The sequence below is a fragment of the Epinephelus fuscoguttatus genome, linkage group LG4 (genome assembly GCF_011397635.1).
Source record: "Epinephelus fuscoguttatus linkage group LG4, E.fuscoguttatus.final_Chr_v1".
Classification (NCBI taxonomy): domain Eukaryota; kingdom Metazoa; phylum Chordata; class Actinopteri; order Perciformes; family Serranidae; genus Epinephelus; species Epinephelus fuscoguttatus.
Genome location: NC_064755.1, coordinates 45,944,144 through 45,964,160, shown reverse-complemented (window position 1 = coordinate 45,964,160; position 20,017 = coordinate 45,944,144). Strand labels below are relative to the sequence as shown.

The 20,017-nt window shown below is 41.2% G+C and overlaps 1 protein-coding gene across 6 annotated transcripts in view; it reads right to left on the bottom strand.

The window, feature by feature from the left end:
• The window catches only part of LOC125888095 (troponin I, fast skeletal muscle-like), a 31,308-nt gene that overhangs the window by 3,391 nt on the left and 7,900 nt on the right, over nt 1–20,017 (bottom strand). The window contains exons 4-8 of one of the 6 annotated variants that reach the window (XR_007449277.1): nt 13,575–13,722; nt 13,091–13,178; nt 12,834–13,002; nt 7,421–7,669; nt 5,955–5,982 (exon numbers count right to left, since the gene is read on the bottom strand). Coding sequence is in view for 3 of the 6 variants with exons in the window: in XM_049575288.1 (XP_049431245.1) it covers nt 4,509–4,562 (54 nt within the window). In the remaining 3 variants the exon portion in view is untranslated. Of the gene's footprint in view, nt 1–4,508; nt 4,578–5,949; nt 5,983–7,258; nt 7,282–7,420; nt 7,670–12,833; nt 13,003–13,090; nt 13,179–13,486; nt 13,723–20,017 lie in introns of those variants that run through there. The other 5 variants (XR_007449278.1, XR_007449276.1, XM_049575289.1 and 2 more) reach the window with 5 other exon arrangements.

The following is a 20,017-nucleotide window of genomic DNA, read 5'->3' as shown; positions in this document are numbered from 1 at the left end:
ACGTGGGACGGAGTCATTGTTTTGCAAGTCACAAGTAGGTCTCAGGTCTTTGCACTCAAGTCTAGACCCCCAAGTCAAGACCAACAGGGTCTCACCCCAAAGTCGTCGAAATCTAGTGCTTGGGCAGCCATCCTTTCACGTTAGCATAACACGTGGCTGGTCGCAGTTATTGTTTAACAGCGCCTGGAGGTGTCTGGGGAAACGCAGCGGGACAAAGGCGAAAGTTAAGGTGGCAGTAGTCCATGTAGTGTGGGTGTAGTGTCGGTGGTTGTTGAACCCATCCACCACCAACAACCGCTGACACTACACCCGGGAGGCTGGTTTTCCTTGTTGAGGCAAAAAAAGACATCAAAACCAAATTTAAAGCCGTTTTTAAAACACAGTAATAATATATTAAATGTACATCATTTATGAAGGCTTTTTAAAGTTTGCATTTATTTGTTTAAATAAGTTTGTTAAAAAACGTACTTGGTTGTGAAGCTAACGTTAGCTAACCATTAGCTCATTAACTATGTTAGCATTAAGCTCCACCTACTGTTCTTTGCACAGCTTCAAATGTCAAACAAGGTTGCAAGATGTTGTAATTTTCGACCTGTGTGTTTTCCATGCTGCAGTCGTTTTTGGACATGAACTAAATCGTCTTTGGTGTCATTTTTTTCCCAAATTGGTGCTGGTAGCATCATGTGAGTGAGTTGATTGAGAAAACGAAGGTAAATGAAAAATGTTTTTTAATTTTTGGGCTTAAGGAAAAGTATCAAGTACTTTCATGTCAAAAGTTTTAAGTCCAAATTAAGTCACGAGTCATCAGTGTTAAAGTCTTTTTTAATTTTATCAAGTTGAGTCTAACGTTGTCAAATTTTGCTTCGAGTCCAAACCTCTGCTGTTTTTACTGTACAGTGTGTTTGTTTCCTCAGTTCACATCAGATGAGCGTTTGATGGACGGAGCCTGATTATCTGTACGTATGACAATAAATAACCTGAAACATCTCTTGTTTGGGTCACAGAGGTTTTTCTTGGTCCATCTATTTAGAAAATAAAGAATATTTTACTCCATTTAACTCGAGTCAACTTGGAGCTCAGCAACATCACAAAGAACCTGAATATGATCCTCTGAAGCTCCGTAATATTAACGATGAATAAATCACCATGATGGAAAATAATTAAATTACTGTATCAGCAAACACATCATTCATAAAATCACACTCACAGCTTCCAGTCTGTGACTGAAACCAGTTTAAAGTCAACAGACGACGCTTCAACACACAGTATAAACCAGTATGAAGACTAAGTTCATCACATGACAAAACTTTTAAAACTTTTTAGTATTTCTTAAACATTATTCTGTGAGTGAGAAACATGAAGCAAAAACTAATCTACCAACAATCTGACCAGGACTACTGGTCTCTGCAGAGGACAAAAACAACACCTGCCTCTTATTATTGATTATTATTGATCTTATTTCAGGTATTTTTCTGGGATGTCACGTGTTGGTACCTTTTAACTTGCACTGATTTTAAAAATTTCCCTGTACTTATACAACGACAACAAAGGACTTCTGTTTCTTTTATTTATTTTCTATTAACTTTCAATAAAACAAGTCAAATAATTTATGTAATAACTCAACTGTGCATTACACTAGCATTAAAACTGCATTTATATTGTACACATTGTCAACTGGTGCACTTGTTATTTATCCTATTCTTGCATTTAACACACACATCGCTGCATTTTAATTTTTTATTTACACTGTGGTTTTATGTTGCAGGATGACTTGTACATATTTCTAATATTTATATTTGTATTTTCTCTCTGCGTACATATAGTCGTGTAATACACATATTTTGCGTTGCTCTATGCTTGTATGTAAGAACAGCTGTAACACGACACAACAATAAATAAAGTATTTCTGATTCCTGTGAATCGCTTTGTGTGTTCGACAGTTTCCACCAGCAGGTGGCGCATCAGAGCCGCAAACTGTCTCAGCTATGATGAACTGATCAGGTTTATAGTACAGACAGACAAACAACCAACAGAGCCAGATGTTAAAAACACAAATCAAAAACTGCAACAACAACAACAGTCCAGCACACTACAGAGCAGTGGTGGAAGAAGAACTCAGATAATGTGTAAAACTGTCAGTATCACAGTGTAAAAGTAATCTGTTAAAAGTAAAAGTCCTGCATCAAAAACTTTACTCAAGTACAGGTACAAAAGTATTAGAATAAAAATAGACTTTAAGTACTGACAGTAAAAGTGCTTGGATTATAATTATTGATGCGTGTAAACAATATCACACCACAGAGAGTGCTGTTGAACTGAATATCAGCACGGCTGTGATCAATACTGTCACAGATAATCAATAATCACAACTGCTATGAGAAAATAAACACCAAAACCAAATCTTAAATGCAACGTGAACATTTTACACGTCTTTAACTGAAACCTTTAACACACACAAATATCCAAACACACTTCCTCCAACAAAAGAAACTCTTAATAAAACTGCTGAAACAGTAACTGAGTACATTTACTCCAGTACTTTACCTGATTAAGTACAAAGGTGAGATGTTCTTTACTTTTTATGCAACTTTACACTTGAACTCTGCCACGTCTCAGAGGGAAACACTTCAGATTATATACACATCTAAATGATGATGTATTATTATAGGTTGGACTAAAGTTATTGAGATCAGCTCCACTTTTACCAGCAGCAACATTAAATCAATCAATCAATCAATTTTTATTTATATAGCACCTTTCAAAACAAATCAGTGTCATTCAAAGTGTTTTACATTTTGATTGAAAAATACAGAGAATAAAAAAGTAAAATCAGAAAAAGGACTGGGAAACTAGTGCACACTGTGTCACACAATAATAATTTAAAACAATAGTAGAAGATAAAATCAAGATCAAAACTACTGTGCTGCTGCTAAAAGAAAAAAAATAATATTTAAAATAACATGCAGGATGAAATATGAACCCAAAGTCAGGAGAACAGCAATAATAAAAAGAGAAAAATACAGATAAGACCACTGAATAAACACAAAAATAAAAATAAAATGCAGGATAAAATATAGAATAAAATAAGATATAAAAACAATCAGGGAAATATCAATAAGACAAATACAGATAAAAAGTAACACAGAACAATTATAAAACAATAGAACTAACGTAGGACACACTACATAAAAGCCAGACTGAAGAGACAGGTTTTTAGCCTATGTTTAAAAGTGTCAGTGTTTCTGACTCCTCTCAGATCCTCCGGCAGATTGTTTAAGTGATGAACACACTAACGCGTCAATAATTATAATCCAATAATATAATATTTATGAGTCTGAAATGGGCCTTTCTGCAGAAAGATGATAATACTTTTGTATTGTTAAGGTCCTGACACACCAAGCCGACGGTCGGCCGTTGACCAAAGTCGGGCTGACGGTGAGCGTCTGTCGCCCCTAGTTTTTGCAGTGTGTCCCGCACCGTTGGCACTTCGGCGTTGGCGATTGAGCATGTTGAATCTGCAGCGGAGCTTGTCGGTGAGAGAGATCACTCTGATTGGCTGTTCAGGTTTTATTTCCTCGCCCCTGTAGCGAGTGAATCTGCCTGTAGTGAAACCGGGGCTAACCGGTGCTTCCTCCTCAGGCTCCACTTCACTCAGCTGCCCCACAGACCCGCTGCTTCTTCCCACTTTAACCTGAATAACAAACCGGAGCTAGCTGGGAGCGGCTAGCGGAGCGTTAGCCGCAGCATGACCGGAGGGAAGCACAGCCAGTTAGCCTCCGCTAGTCTCTGAGCTAGCCCCGGCTCTCCGTTTGGATCCAACCGGAGCACCGAGCCCTGGTTTGTTATTCAGGTTAAAGTGGGAAGAAGCAGCGGGTTTATCGGGCAGCTGAGTGAAGTGGAGCCTGCGGAGGAAACACCGGGACCGTCTGGATGTAATAGTCCGTGGAGGTGCTGCGGTGCTCGGCTGCACAGATAGGAAACCCCTCGGCTGACAGGATGTACCACTCTCTCACTCCGCTCTCTCTCACGCAGGCGCAGAACGTACGTGCTACTTGGCCGTCGGATGTAGTCCGTGTAGTGTGTTCAAATGCAACTGACACAGGGCGACGTGAGGCGACGTAGACGACGCAACAGTTGGCTTTCGTCGCCACTAGTTCTTTGATGTCGGTTTGGTGTGTCCGCACCTTAACGTGACAAAGTTTCTGAATGCAGGACTTTACTTGTAACAGAGTATTTTCACTTTGTGGTAATATTTCAGTTACTTTAGTAAAAGAGTACGTCTTCATCACTGGCTGCTGCTTTACTGTGACTTGAACCGTAGATTAAGAACACGACATGTGATAACCTGATAAAACCTTTATATCAGTGACTTTATATGTTCCAGTTCTGCACCTCAGTTTACTTCCTGTGAAGCAGGTCATTAAAACATTCTCCCAACATTATTAACCAATCAGCAGCTTCAATATCTGAATGAAGCTCAGACAGGAAGTGATGTGTGTGTGTCGTACCTTCAGATGATGCCTGCGGCTCGATGTCATCTTCTTACTGTGAAGATCAGACATTAACTGTGTCAGTGTCATTCCTTCTTTCTTTCCTTTCTTTACTTCCTCCCTTCATCACTTCTTTCATCCCCTTTCCCTTTATTCCTCTGTCCTCTCTGTCATCCTTCTTTCCTTCATTGCCTTTCTTCCTTCTCTTTCCACTTGTGTGTTATTTTCTGTCCTTTTTCTTTTCTTTCTTCTTTCTTTTCCATCCTTAATTTTTTCTTCCTGTCTTTCACTTTCCATGTTTCATTTTCTCTCTCCCTTCATTTCTGTTATTACTTTCATCCCTGCTGCTGTCCCATCTTCTTCCCTTCCCCCATTATTTCCTTTCCTCATCCTGTCCTTCCTTTTATCCTTTCATCCTTTAGTCTTTCTTCCTTCCTTCCTTCCTTCCTTCCTTCCTTCCTTCCTTCCTATCCTCCATCCACTTTCCATCTTCATTCTCTCTCTCCTTTCCATTCGTTCTTTGTCTCATTTATTTCTGTGCTTGCTTCCATCCCTCTTCATTCTTTCTCTCCCTTTGCATGTTTCTCCTTCTCTTTTCTCTCATCCTCCTTTCCTCTTTCATTCTCTTTCCATATACTCTCTTTCTGTCCTTTCTTTTATCCTTCATTCTTCCCCATTCTCCTCCTTTCTTCCTTCCTATCCTCCGTCCACTTTCCGTGCTTCATTTTCTCTCCTCCTTCTCTCCTTTCCAATCTTTCCAATCTCTTTATTTACTTCTGTCCTTCCTTTCATCCCTCCTTCTTTCCCTCCCTTTGCCTCTTCATTCCATCCTTCTCTCTTCTTTCTCTTTCTTTCCATACTTCCTTTCCTCTTTCTGTCCTTCCTTTTATCCTTCATTCATATTTTCATTCATCCTTCATTCTGTTACCCTTCCTTCCTTCTCCCATTCTTTCATTGTCTGTTTTTTTCTTCCTCCATTCTTCCTTCCTTCCTTCCTTCCTATCTGCCGTCCACTTTCCATGCTTCATTTATTCTTTCCTTCCTCTCTGCTTTCCTTTCTTTCATCGTCTCCTAATTTATTTCTGTCCTTCCTTTTATCCCTCCTTCTTCCCCCTTTCTTCTTTCCCCTCTTCATTATTTCTTTCCCTTTGCCTGTTTATTTCTTTCTCTTTCCCTCTCTCATTCTGTCCTTTCATTTATCCTTTTTTCTGTTCCTTAGTTCACCCTTCCTTGCTTCCTTTCTTTCTTTCTTTGTCTGCTCAGCTGTAATAATCAAACCCAGACACACTGTCCACCCAAACTAAACTCTAACTCTTCACAACAAATACTTTTATACTTTGGAATACTCGAGTAAACTTCACTGCTGATACTTCTGAACGTTGAATACATGAGTTGCACTTGTAACCAATATTTTCCATCCCCTCACAATCAATAATCAATAAGAAGAAGCGACACTTACTCAGACATGATGGCGGTGTCTTTTCTTCACGGCCTGACAAGAAAAAGCAGAAGAGAAGAAGAACTCATTGAGAATAAACGACGTTATCATCTGCGCCCTGCTTAAATATCAGAGACCCTCCTCTGTATGAAATGTGATCTATTAAAACAGTTGATGAGCAGCTGAGTGGTGACAGAGCTAAGTTTGGAGTTTGGAGTTTGGAGTTTGGGTCAAATGTCGGCGCTGACGCCTGCGATAAGCTCCTTTACAGGTGTTCAAAACCGAATATCCTCTGGGAGTTAACACTTCAATTCCTTTCGGGGAGGAGAAATGTGCTGCGGCAGCACGTTAGCTGCCAACAACAGTCTGTCAATACACAAACGCTCACGCACTGCAGACACAAATCAGTCTCAACAAGTGGCTCACACCCAGACTCACATTTCACTTCAGTTATTTTAGCCTAAAAATAATTCAGAAAAATGAAGCGCCACAGAAACAAACTGAAACATTCTCACTTCAATTTACAGATTTTCACTAAGTTAAAGCTCTGAAAACAATATAAAAAGTTTTTTGTGTTTGTTCTCCAAAAAGTCTTTCAGTTTTCCAGAACAAAACTTCAAGTGCAGAAATCAACTTTTCCAAAATGTCTGAACCAAGTCTATAAAATATGAGTAAAACATCATGCATTGTAAAAATCTTTGGAAGCTTTTTTAAATTTGTTTTTATGGATCAAACCTCCAGAAAAGTCAAATCAAAGTGCAGAAGTCACATTTCTAAACTTTCCAAACAAGCCAAAAGCTGCAAAAATCAAAAATTCACTGTGAACAAAAATCTGAATCATAACAAGCCATTTTGTGCCCAAGTCCAGGCAAAATCTTAGAGGTATAATTTCCACCACAAACTCATCTTATTTCACCGTTATTCTCACAACACTAATTTACCAATCAGCTCTTGTTTCTCTTGTTTTACGGCACTGACTCAATTTTTTAGAAAATTCCAGAAACTGAACAATGAAAAAGTCAAAAAGTCTTGATGGCAAAATTTCTCCTGCAAAGATTAAAATCTTTTGCAGCAACAAAATCTCAGTATCTTCTCTCCAATCCATGAACCAAAGACAGGAAATTAGGAATCAAATTTCTAAACAGCACTTGTTCCACTCTTGCAAACACAAGGCTCAGACTTAACGATTATGAATGCACAAAAACTTTAGCAAAATCACAAGCGAACAAATCAGCACATCTCCAGCTCATGAAAATCTCCAAAATCATTCCTGCAGTATTCAGCCCTCTCCTTCACCCCGGATCACATGTCCCTTCACTTATTAACAAACCTCAGAGGTCAGGACTTCATCACCTTAGCACCTAAGCAACAGGTCCTCCCAAAAAGACTCTGACTCCACTCAGCTGCTTTGTATCCATTTACCAGCTCCGTTCAGGCATGCAGAGAGAGGAAAGGAGGGAGAGGAGGAGGAAGAAAGAGAAACTGGTCTCACCTACGATGAGACAGAGTCAAGGAGGAGGGCAGCAGTGGGAGCGAATCATCCTCAGGGAGTATATATATATACGAGGGCTCGGACATGGATATGGAGCCCCTGTTTATGGAAATGCAGGATCCTCAGACCAATCGGCCGGCAAGCTCCTGAAATATCATCATCGTCTGCCAACATCTCCCTGTAAATCAACATCATCGCCGAGGAGGAGCCTCCGGTCATTTTAGGAGCGTGCTCGGTGCCACCGGGACGCTATAAAAGGGAGGAAAAGAACTATAAACCATCAGTCCAAAACGTTTAACCAGATGAAGGTGGCATTGATGAAGGACGAAGGACAGCTGGTCATTTCTGTGTTTTGGGGGGTTGTTGAGGATCGTCAGAAACACCTGGAGGTTCTTTGGTGATGATACACTGCAAATAGGCTCCAGTTGGCTTCTAATGCACAAGTTAAGGGGAAATTTGAGGGAAAATCTGTAGATTCGCTGTTCTAACACCACTTTAAATGGTCAAGCATCAACTAGGAATCATATTTAGAGTTTTAAGGTTCTTTCAAAACACCAGAAAAAAAACCAGAGAAATCTAGATCTGGATCAAACCTGCTTTACTGGATTTATTTTAAGAGTCCAAATACACTTTTCATGACCTAATCAAAAGCCACAAATCAGACGCCAGCTTCAGCTTTGCATTGTTGCCAATCACATTTCATGATTTGTCAGCTTTTGTTTGTTCTTTCAAATTATGAGCAAAGTTAACTGGTTTATTAACCGAGTCAACCTCCTGCAGGACTCACAGCGTGTCAGGTCTCAGCGCGCTCACATCAGAGACATGAATGTCTCTTTACTAATTAGATTCCTCTTGACAGACTCGCTCTCTAAAGTTGGCGAGGAGTCATATCCCAGCATCTCCCCGCCGTCACCTCCACTTAGGGATTTCAGCTGCGGAGTTTGAGCTCCGATGGTTTTAGCCTCCGACTCCGCAGCTGCCCAACACCTCTGATCACAGGACGGGGCTAACGGCTGGCATGCTAACAAAGAGCTTTGATGCTGAGTTGAAGATTTTCTATATACACAGAAAACAAAACCCTCTTAAAAACCCCCTTAAAGCCTTTCTTACCAAACCTTAATGTGCATGGAATAAGTAACTCTTAACACAACACAATCGGACTGAAAGAAAGTCCTAAATGTTGCTAACGTCTCCTGCGACTACTGACTTTAAGGTCTATTTAAGCAGCCTGTCCCCTGTGATTGGAACATAAGGGGAAAACTGACTTAATCTTATGTTATGTTTAGATAGATTTAAGAAATGGTTAAGTTACTTTTAAGAGTTTTCAAGGGATGTTTGGCCCCTTAAGAAGCGTACAACAGCAATACCAAGGAACAGAGACATCTTAACACACCCATACGTGACAAATTTTACACAAGAGTACTAAAAAAGTTTAACTTTAGACAGGACTACCTGAATTTGGAAGACGTTTTGCGATCATCCGAATGTAAAAGCAACGTTCCAGGAGTCGGCAGCTGATGACCTTTGCCACTCTGATCTACAGCTTTTTCTAAATTGTACTTAAAGTTCCTACTGACTAACTTCATAGGACAAGGAAAAAGAATTAACATCCATGCAGCAGAAAAAAAAACACGTAGATTTTCCGAAATATCAGAGATGCGACGACCCTGCAGACAGCTGCGAGTTCAGAAACAGGTTTAAAAGAGAGAAACCATCACTGAAACTTTGATATTGCTTTTAACTATTGCTCAAAATAAAGTGCTTACCAAGCTCAAATTTCTGCCATCTATAAATATCGCGTAATTACCGTTTGGCCTGGTTAGCGTTTCATCTTGGATTGTGGAGTCGAGCCGTGGTTCTGCCCCTTAAGAAAGGCTTCCAGACCTTTCTCTGGCTGCAGGAGGGCCTCTCATATTAACACTTGTGCTATAAAAATATGTGGGCATGATTTCAGGTAGGCAGGGAGGCAGATTTTCCATGTGGATAAAGTTACGTCTTGACTTGCTCATAAAAAGCTTTCTTATTGCTTCAGATTCCTCTCAGGGGTGAATTTACCTGAACAGGAATGTGTCCTGCAGTGTGTGACAGCTCTTACACAGCAGAAACAAAACATTTAGAGGTCAGACTCTTTTTGTAAAATAATGAAGATAATGGTTTGGAAAAGATTGTGGTCATTGTTTCGGAGCTCGTACCTCTATGGATGTCAGTGTTGGTTCTCCACTTTGAAATATCTCAACAACTACCACCTTGTTTGCCATTAAATTTTGTACAGACATTGATGTTCCCCAGAGAATGAATCTAACTGACTTTGGTGATCTGATTTCCCTCAAGCGCCAACACATTCTCACTCTGACCTCGACATATAGATGTTTGGTCATGGGCTATCCACATCGTGATACGACGTCCAAGGAACCCTGGGTGTGTTGGTTGTTGACGTTCTGGGACGCCGTGTCAACTTCAGCCTGTTACATGCATTGTCTGTTTTCAAAATACACTTCTGTTTTCACAGGAAGTTTACATACAGTCCCTTCCAGAATAAACGCACTATGTCACAATGGCACCACAAACTGACGTTTTCTTTCCTTCAGCAACAAACAAACGTGGTTGGGTTTAGGGAAAAAGAACAGGGTTTGGCTTTACGATCTTACAGGAAGTGAACACTGGTCTCCTGGCTGAAAATCGGTGGTTGTTGGACCCATCCATCACCACTCCCACCTGCCCTCAGGTTCACCCCTGATGCTGCCAGGTGGCATTAAACAATAATGGCAACCAGCTGCGTATCATGCCCACGTTAAAGGACAGCTTTTTTTCGCCAGTGTCTGATGCTGGAAGTCACTGACCAAGCGCCAGATTCCGATGACTTCGGAGTGAAACTGGGTCACTGTCGCCACCAGTGGATCAAAGTTCTCACTTACAGTATCATGCACAGTATGTGAACATCTACATGATGGATTGGTGCAAAATCTGGTGCACATACATGTTCCCCTCAGGATGAACATCTAGCACTATCATCAGGTCAACATTTTAATGTATATAATACTTGGTTCATGATGAAATACCCAGCATGCTCTCACTCCCAACTCCTTGGTAAGTGCTCCTCTGCTGCAGACACTGACAATATGAGACACACCGGACGTCAGCTGTTTCTGACGCTGCCAGCAACTACTGTTCAATTGTTACTGTACAATGCAGCGCTTCAAGTTAAGTTATCCCCAGCTTTTAGTCTGGTGGCACGTCGCCACAGGATCAAACAGCTGCAGCTCAGAGCGTCTGCTGCAGCTTTCCACAGACGTGGCACGGCAGCTCACCGCAGGCCACACTTCATCACTGCTTAGTGGGTTTTCTGTGTAATGACACACCCATAAGCCTCAGCTGCACTTTATGAAGCTGCTAATAAGCTAATGTTACCATGCTACAACCTGGTGAACAATACACCTGATAAACGTCAGCGTGTTAGCTTTGTCATTGTGAGCATGTTAGCATCCTGACATTCAGCATGTAACTTTGATCACATTAGTCCTCAGCATGGCTGTAGACTCGCTGTCTGCTGCTGACTGTCTCAATCTTCACTTCACTTTTTGATTTCTAGCACAAGATTGACTTGCTGGAAATGTTCTGTATTTTCCAGCTGCATCCCGTGACTTTGATCACTCTTACGATTTTCTTCAAGCTTAATAGTTTTCAGCAGGCGCGGCGCTAGGACTGCATTCTTGGATGGGCCAAAGGAATTTTGGCTGCGCCTTTAAATTACAGATATTAATACTGTTTGCCTGGCTTCCAACTGGTAGTGTCACTAACACAGAAAGCTGATATTGTGCTGTGGACGCCAACTGACCGGTCTGCTTGATTATGAAACTCTTGATAATCTTTTTCTAGAACAATACCGACACAGTTAATGAGAGCATTTCCTGCTCTAGACTAATACATCCATTCACTGAGAACACTGACATTTTAATTCTGTTTTAGGAAATACCGTCTTGTTTGGGTGATTTGGACGATTAATATTTGTTTATGTTGACTGCAGGGAGAGAGAGCAACATTATTTATATATACAGTACACCTATGAAACACACACCCACAACGACAACAGCAGGAGCTCATCTCCTCACAGCTCAGTCTGTTTTTAGTTATTCCTCCACTCCATATTTTCTTTGTTTGTTTGTTTTCACACACAAACACATAAATATATATGAGACAAATGAGATATAAATGTAAGTCTATATATGTACTGTATATATTTTTTTTGCTCACTAATTTAATGACCTCTGTTGCATCATTTGTGTGATCAGTTGTAAATTTTAATTATATTTGTGCTTTGGTAACATGTTAAATGTCAGGCCAGCAAAGTCCGTTGAATTGAAATTGAAAACAGAGATTCAGGAGCTTGTCTCATCAGGAAGATTCTGCTTTCAAAGTAATATCTAGACGCAGGGCTCTAAATTAATGCACGATGTAGTTGTTTGAATGGGCAAATGAAAAATAAATGTGATGTCTAATGTTATCTGAAATTAAACTGCGTACAGTATCTCTGATGGACTGATGAGAAAAATCTGACACACTGCACACTGTAGTGTTTTTTGTTTTTTTTTTTTAGATATTTTTAGGGCTTTTTTGCCTTTAAATTAATAAGACAGTTATTGGAGTGAAGGAGGGAAAGAGAGCATGTACAAAGCCTTTGTACATGAGGTACCTGCTCCACCAGGTGAGCTAATGTGCACCGCATGCAAACTATTGTTACGCAATATCAGTGTGTAGTTGCTGCCATGTTGAGGCAGAGGGTGCTGTCTGTAGCTGTGGTTGAGGGTGAGAGGCTGTCAGCAGATAAACAGAGATCTGTGTGGGTACATGAGACCCTAGCAGAAGCGAGCAGAAGCACGCAGTGTGCTCATTAACTCATCGACTCATCCAACTACTGTATAAAAGCAACATCACACTTGAGCTCGTGCTGTTGTACTGAATATCAGCACAGCTGTGGTCATCTCGTGCCTACGACCCAGTCACAGCCGTGCTGATATTCAGTACAACAGCACAAGCTCAAGTGTGATGTTGCTTTTATACAGTAGTTGGATGAGTCGATGAGTTAATGAGCACACTGCGTGCTTCTGCTGTCACACAAGCACAACCTGGAGATTTACAGTCTATCAGGCTTCTTTCCGTCTCTTTATGTGACTCAAATGTTATTTATGAAAATATGTTCTTCTTTGCGGTGCAGTGTTTGTTACGACGATCCTTAATGTTGGCAAATTAATGATTATTATATTGGGTGTGCTGGAGCCTATCCCAGCTGACACTGGGTGAGAGGCAGGGTTCACCCTGGACAGGTCGCCAGACTATCACAGGGCTGACACATAGAGACAGACAACCATTCACACTCACATTCACACCTACGGACAATTTAGAGTCACCAGTTAACCTGCATGTCTTTGGACTGTGGGAGGAAGCTGGAGCACCTGGAGGAAACCCACACTGACACAGGGAGAACATGTGGGAGCACCTGGAGGAAACCCATGCTGACACAGGGAGAACATGTTGAAGCACCTGGAGGAAACCCACGCTGACACGGGGAGAACATGTCAGAGCACCTGGAGGAAACCCACGCTGACACAGGGAGAACATGTCAGAGCACCTGGAGGAAACCCACACTGACACGGGGAGAACATGTCAGAGCACCTGGAGGAAACCCACGCTGACACAGGGAGAACATGTTGAAACACCTGGAGGAAACCCACGCTGACACAGGGAGAACATGTGGGAGCACCTGGAGGAAACCCACGCTGACACAGGGAGAACATGTCAGAGCACCTGGAGTCAACCCACGCTGACACTGGGTGAACATGTCAGAGCACCTGGAGGAATCCCACGCTGACACAGGGAGAACATGTCAGAGCACCTGGAGGAAACCCTCGCTGACACAGGGAGAACATGTCCGATCACCTGGAGGAAACCCACGCTGACACAGGGAGAACATGTCAGAGCACCTGGAGGAAACCCACGCTGACACAGGGAGAACATGTCAGAGCACCTGGAGGAAACCCACGCTGACACAGGAAGAACATGTCAGAGCACCTGGAGGAAACCCACGCTGACACAGGGAGAACATGTTGAAGCACCTGGAGGAAACCCACGCTGACACAGGGAGAACATGTCAGAGCACCTGGAGGAAACCCACGCTGACACAGGGAGAACATGTTGAAGCACCTGGAGGAAACCCACACTGACACAGGGAGAATGTGTCGGAGCACCTGGAGGAAACCCACACTGACACAGGGAGAACATGTTGGAGCACCTGGAGGAAACCCACACTGACACAGGGAGAACATGTCAGAGCACCTGGAGGAAACCCACACTGACACAGAGGAATAACATGTACAGAGCACCTGGAGTTCAAATTTTTAACGCTGACACATGTTTGGAGAACATGTCAGAGCACCTGGAGGAAATTTCTTCCACCCTGACAGAGGGAGAAGATGTGTGAGCACCTGGAGGAAACCCACGCTGACACAGGGAGAATGAGCACCTGGAGGAAACCCACACTGACACGAGCACCTACACTGACACAGGAGAACATTGAATGGATACTTCCTCTCCATTAGTGACAGAAGGATTAGACATCCACATGTCAGAATACTGAGCTGCAGAGATCTGGATGTAAAAACGTACAACACCTGTCTACATTCAGAAAACCATCTGAGTAATTGATCACCAGGAATCACCTCGGACCCTCCGAACAGTCAGAGGTGTCAGCAGCACGATGAGCATTTAGCAGGTCAGACTATAGGAGCGACGGCTGAGGGAGACACGGTGGTGACAGGTCTGAGTGAGGCGTAGACAGCACAGATGATCGAGTTGATGTCACGCTGGGAATGTAGCAGTGGAGGGTGGTGCTGGGGGGGTGGAGGGGGGTTGGGTTCATGGTTCAGTCAGAGAGACGGGCAGGTGTTTTCTACTCGAGCCTCTGGAATGCTCTGAACGGCAGGTCGGAGTGGCGTGTGGCCTTTCCTCACTATGTGACAGCATTAATAACTATATGTGTATGTTTACATGGAGTTTGATTCATAAGACTGGTGCAGTAGTAGTAGTTTGTTTGGATGGATGCACCATCTGGGTGTGCTTGTAGTGCGGATGGAGTGTCCGTGTCGCCCCCCCACAGGGATGGTGTGCGGTCAGATTTACAGCCTGTCACTAAGGATTTACAGATATGAATTTACAGTATGATAAATGCATTCCAACCATGGCTGTACATTTTTAACTTTTTACACATTACTGATGTTTTTTATCAGTTTGGAGCAACGAGTACAAAAATTCCCTGTATTCACTTTATATTCTCCAAAAAAAGAGTAATACCAGTAATTCATCACGCTGGCTATCAGACCGATGCTATCAGTATCTGTAACACGTGACAGTGGATTTTCTCTGTAAGAGAATTATATATGATGTGTTTTTGCTATAATGCAATACGTTTTACATGCTGTGTTTTACTGTTTTTAATTTTTCTAGGATGCGCTTTTACAGCTGGTGAAGGGACTGAAAAAATAGCCTTTCAGCTAATTCAGGAGCATTTACATTTGTTAAAATGTTGATTAATGCACACTGTCCCTCTTCTTACATAAATAATAATATAATTTAATTTCAAAACTCACGTGTGCTCACACCCAGGAATAGTTTTGTGTGAGTGAAGTTATGGAACAGTTTGAATGTGGTGAGTAAGGATCGTCCCAACATACACCAATTTAAAAATGGTGTCTGTCCAGTTACTCTACGGTCGACTGCAGGGAATCTGCCTGTGGTAGAAAGTACATACATTTATTCAAATAGTGTATTTAAGTATATTGTTTTAAGTAACTGTACTCCATTTTATGCTCCCTCATACTTCTGCTATACAAGAGGCAGATATTTGTATATTTTACTTCACCATATTTAATAATAATTATTATAATAATAATACATTTTATTTATCGGCGCCTTTCCTGACACTCAAAGTCACCTTACAGGCAAAGACAGAGAAAATAACAGCAGATTAGAAGGAATAAAGTAACAGAATAATAAATAATTAAATATAATATAAATGTTTATTTGATAAGGTTAAGGTCCAGTGTGTAGGATTTAGGGCAGGGGTCGGCAGCCTTTGCTATCAAAAGAGCCTCTCCCAAAGAAAACATCTGTGTGAAGCCATGAAACATATTTGAGATGAATAATGAAGGTCACAGTCTGTTGAGCCTAAATTAGCTTATTAACGTTACGAATAATGCACATTCATTTATTTATGATTATCTGTTACCTTAAAGAGGCAACAGATAGCATCTTTTCCTAAATATATCATGATGAAAATAATGTGGGTTGCACAGGGTAGTGTTCACAGTAAAATCAGACTATCAGCGTTTACATAGGTTACTTAGTGGCTTTGCAATCTTTGCAATAAGCTTCTGCTGCCGGTGCCGAAATTTTGCGGAAAAAATCTGCTTTACGGCAGGAAACGCGTCATGTATTGTGAAACTGGTCGGTCAGCCAATCAGGGACTGGAGCTGGTCCTTATGAGGAGTTGGGCATGAGATAGTTGAGTCACGAGCACAATGGCAGACGGACAAAGTTTGGAGACAAGTGAAAAACGGCCTAGCAAAAGAAAAGGAGCTCCTCTGTGTGAGGAGGCAAAGAAGAGCAAAAAGGAGAGTGATAAAAGAAGAGGAAAAACAAGAGTAAACCTCAGTCAGGCGTTCAAGAGATGGAGGGAGCTCCGTGACCAAAGAGGCTTCAAAACCCATGTCCAGCTAGCTTTCTTTCTAATGGATCAGTAAGTAACACGGCTAAATGTTAGCTAGACCAGAGAGGACTGGACTGTACTGGCTGCTAGTTCATTCCTAGCTGGCCAGCATCGCAAATCGCCGCAACCAGGAGCGGGTAGCGAGTGTTGGTCGGCTGACATCCTCAGCCCTCGGACAGTGATACCCCCCTCCCTTCCTTCTGTTCTCTTCTCACGGAGGCAGCTATCCACGGACATCGCCCAGCTAAGTTACGCCCAGCTAAGTGAACACTGGACTTTGTTTCCCATTCAATTTGAGCTCCAACCGGCCGCATGGTTTCCATACGGTAGCGTTTATTCTAGAATGGGGACTGTTTACATGTGCATATTGGTATAATTCCACTGTGTCTACTGTTGTTTGTACTGGTACTGTACATATTGGTGTCATTTACTGTGAGCTGTTTGTACTGGTACTGTACATATTGGTATCATTTACTGTGAGCTGTTTGTACTGGTACTGTACATATTGGTATCATTCACTGTGAGCTGTTTGTACTGGTACTGTACATATTGGTATCATTGACTGTGAGCTGTTTGTACTGGTACTGTACATATTGGTGTCATTTACTGTGAGCTGTTTGTACTGGTACTGTACATATTGGTGTCATTTACTGTGAGCTGTTTGTACTGGTACTGTACATATTGGTATCATTCACTGTGAGCTGTTTGTACTGGATACTGTACATATTGGTGTCATTTACTGTGAGCTGTTTGTACTGGTACTGTACATATTGGTGTCATTTACTGTGAGCTGTTTGTACTGGTACTGTACATATTGGTATCATTTACTGTGAGCTGTTTGTACTGGTACTGTACATATTGGTATCATTCACTGTGAGCTGTTTGTACTGGTACTGTACATATTGGTATCATTTACTGTGAGCTGTTTGTACTGGTACTGTACATATTGGTATCATTTACTGTGAGCTGTTTGTACTGGTACTGTACATATTGGTATCATTTACTGTGAGCTGTTTGTACTGGTACTGTACATATTGGTGTCATTTACTGTGAGCTGTTTGTACTGGTACTGTACATATTGGTGTCATTTACTGTGAGCTGTTTGTACTGGTACTGTACATATTGGTATCATTCACTGTGAGCTGTTTGTACTGGTACTGTACATATTGGTATCATTCACTGTGAGCTGTTTGTACTGGTACTGTACATATTGGTATCATTTACTGTGAGCTGTTTGTACTGGTACTGTACATATTGGTGTCATTCACTGTGAGCTGTTTGTACTGGTACTGTACATATTGGTGTCATTCACTGTGAGCTGTTTGTACTGGTACTGTACATATTGGTATCATTCACTGTGAGCTGTTTGTACTGGTACTGTACATATTGGTGTCATTTACTGTGAGCTGTTTGTACTGGTACTGTACATATTGGTATCATTCACTGTGAGCTGTTTGTACTGGTACTGTACATATTGGTGTCATTCACTGTGAGCTGTTTGTACTGATACTGTACATATTGGTGTCATTCACTGTGAGCTGTTTGTACTGGTACTGTACATATTGGTGTCATTTACTGTGAGCTGTTTGTACTGGTACTGTACATATTGGTGTCATTTACTGTGAGCTGTTTGTACTGGTACTGTACATATTGGTGTCATTTACTGTGAGCTGTTTGTACTGGTACTGTACATATTGGTATCATTCACTGTGAGCTGTTTGTACTGGTACTGTACATATTGGTATCATTCACTGTGAGCTGTTTGTACTGGTACTGTGCATATTGGTATCATTCACTGTGAGCTGTTTGTACTGGTACTGTACATATTGGTATCATTCACTGTGAGCTGTTTGTACTGGTACTGTACATATTGGTGTCATTAACTGTGAGCTGTTTGTACTGGTACTGTACATATTGGTGTCATTCACTGTGAGCTGTTTGTACTGGTACTGTACATATTGGTGTCATTCACTGTGAGCTGTTTGTACTGGTACTGTACATATTGGTGTCATTTACTGTGAGCTGTTTGTACTGGTACTGTACATATTTGTTTCTTACTGTGAGCTGTTTGTACTGGTACTGTACATATTGGTATCATTCACTGTGAGCTGTTTGTACTGGTACTGTACATATTGGTATCATTCACTGTGAGCTGTTTGTACTGGTACTGTACATATTGGTGTCATTCACTGTGAGCTGTTTGTACTGGTACTGTACATATTGGTATCATTCACTGTGAGCTGTTTGTACTGGTACTGTACATATTGGTGTCATTCACTGTGAGCTGTTTGTACTGGTACTGTACATATTGGTATCATTTACTGTGAGCTGTTTGTACTGGTACTGTACATATTGGTATCATTTACTGTGAGCTGTTTGTACTGGTACTGTACATATTGGTATCATTTACTGTGAGCTGTTTGTACTGGTACTGTACATATTGGTGTCATTTACTGTGAGCTGTTTGTACTGGTACTGTACATATTGGTGTCATTCACTGTGAGCTGTTTGTACTGGTACTGTACATATTGGTATCATTTACTGTGAGCTGTTTGTACTGGTACTGTACATATTGGTATCATTTACTGTGAGCTGTTTGTACTGGTACTGTACATATTGGTATCATTTACTGTGAGCTGTTTGTACTGGTACTGTACATATTGGTATCATTTACTGTGAGCTGTTTGTACTGGTACTGTACATATTGGTATCATTTACTGTGAGCTGTTTGTACTGGTACTGTACATATTGGTGTCATTAACTGTGAGCTGTTTGTACTGGTACTGTACATATTGGTATCATTTACTGTGAGCTGTTTGTACTGGTACTGTACATATTGGTGTCATTCACTGTGAGCTGTTTGTACTGGTACTGTACATATTGGTGTCATTCACTGTGAGCTGTTTGTACTGGTACTGTACATATTGGTGTCATTTACTGTGAGCTGTTTGTACTGGTACTGTACATATTGGTGTCATTTACTGTGAGCTGTTTGTACTGGTACTGTATGTACATATTGGTATCATTCACTGTGAGCTGTTTGTACTGGTACTGTACATATTGGTGTCATTTACTGTGAGCTGTTTGTACTGGTACTGTACATATTGGTATCATTTACTGTGAGCTGTTTGTACTGGTACTGTACATATTGGTATCATTTACTGTGAGCTGTTTGTACTGGTACTGTACATATTGGTATCATTTACTGTGAGCTGTTTGTACTGGTACTGTACATATTGGTGTCATTTACTGTGAGCTGTTTGTACTGGTACTGTACATATTGGTATCATTTACTGTGAGCTGTTTGTACTGGTACTGTACATATTGGTGTCATTCACTGTGAGCTGTTTGTACTGGTACTGTACATATTGGTATCATTCACTGTGAGCTGTTTGTACTGGTACTGTACATATTGGTGTCATTCACTGTGAGCTGTTTGTACTGGTACTGTACATATTGGTATCATTTACTGTGAGCTGTTTGTACTGGTACTGTGCATATTGGTATCATTTACTGTGAGCTGTTTGTACTGGTACTGTGCATATTGGTGTCATTCACTGTGAGCTGTTTGTACTGGTACTGTACATATTGGTATCATTTACTGTGAGCTGTTTGTACTGGTACTGTACATATTGGTGTCATTCACTGTGAGCTGTTTGTACTGGTACTGTACATATTGGTATCATTTACTGTGAGCTGTTTGTACTGGTACTGTGCATTCTGCTATAATTATTTGCATTACTATTTGTTTTTTCTTCAGATAAATCTGATAATTGTTGCTCGGTCTCTTTACTCATTTATTTAGTAGAGTGTCCACACACCTTCTCATTCTACAAATA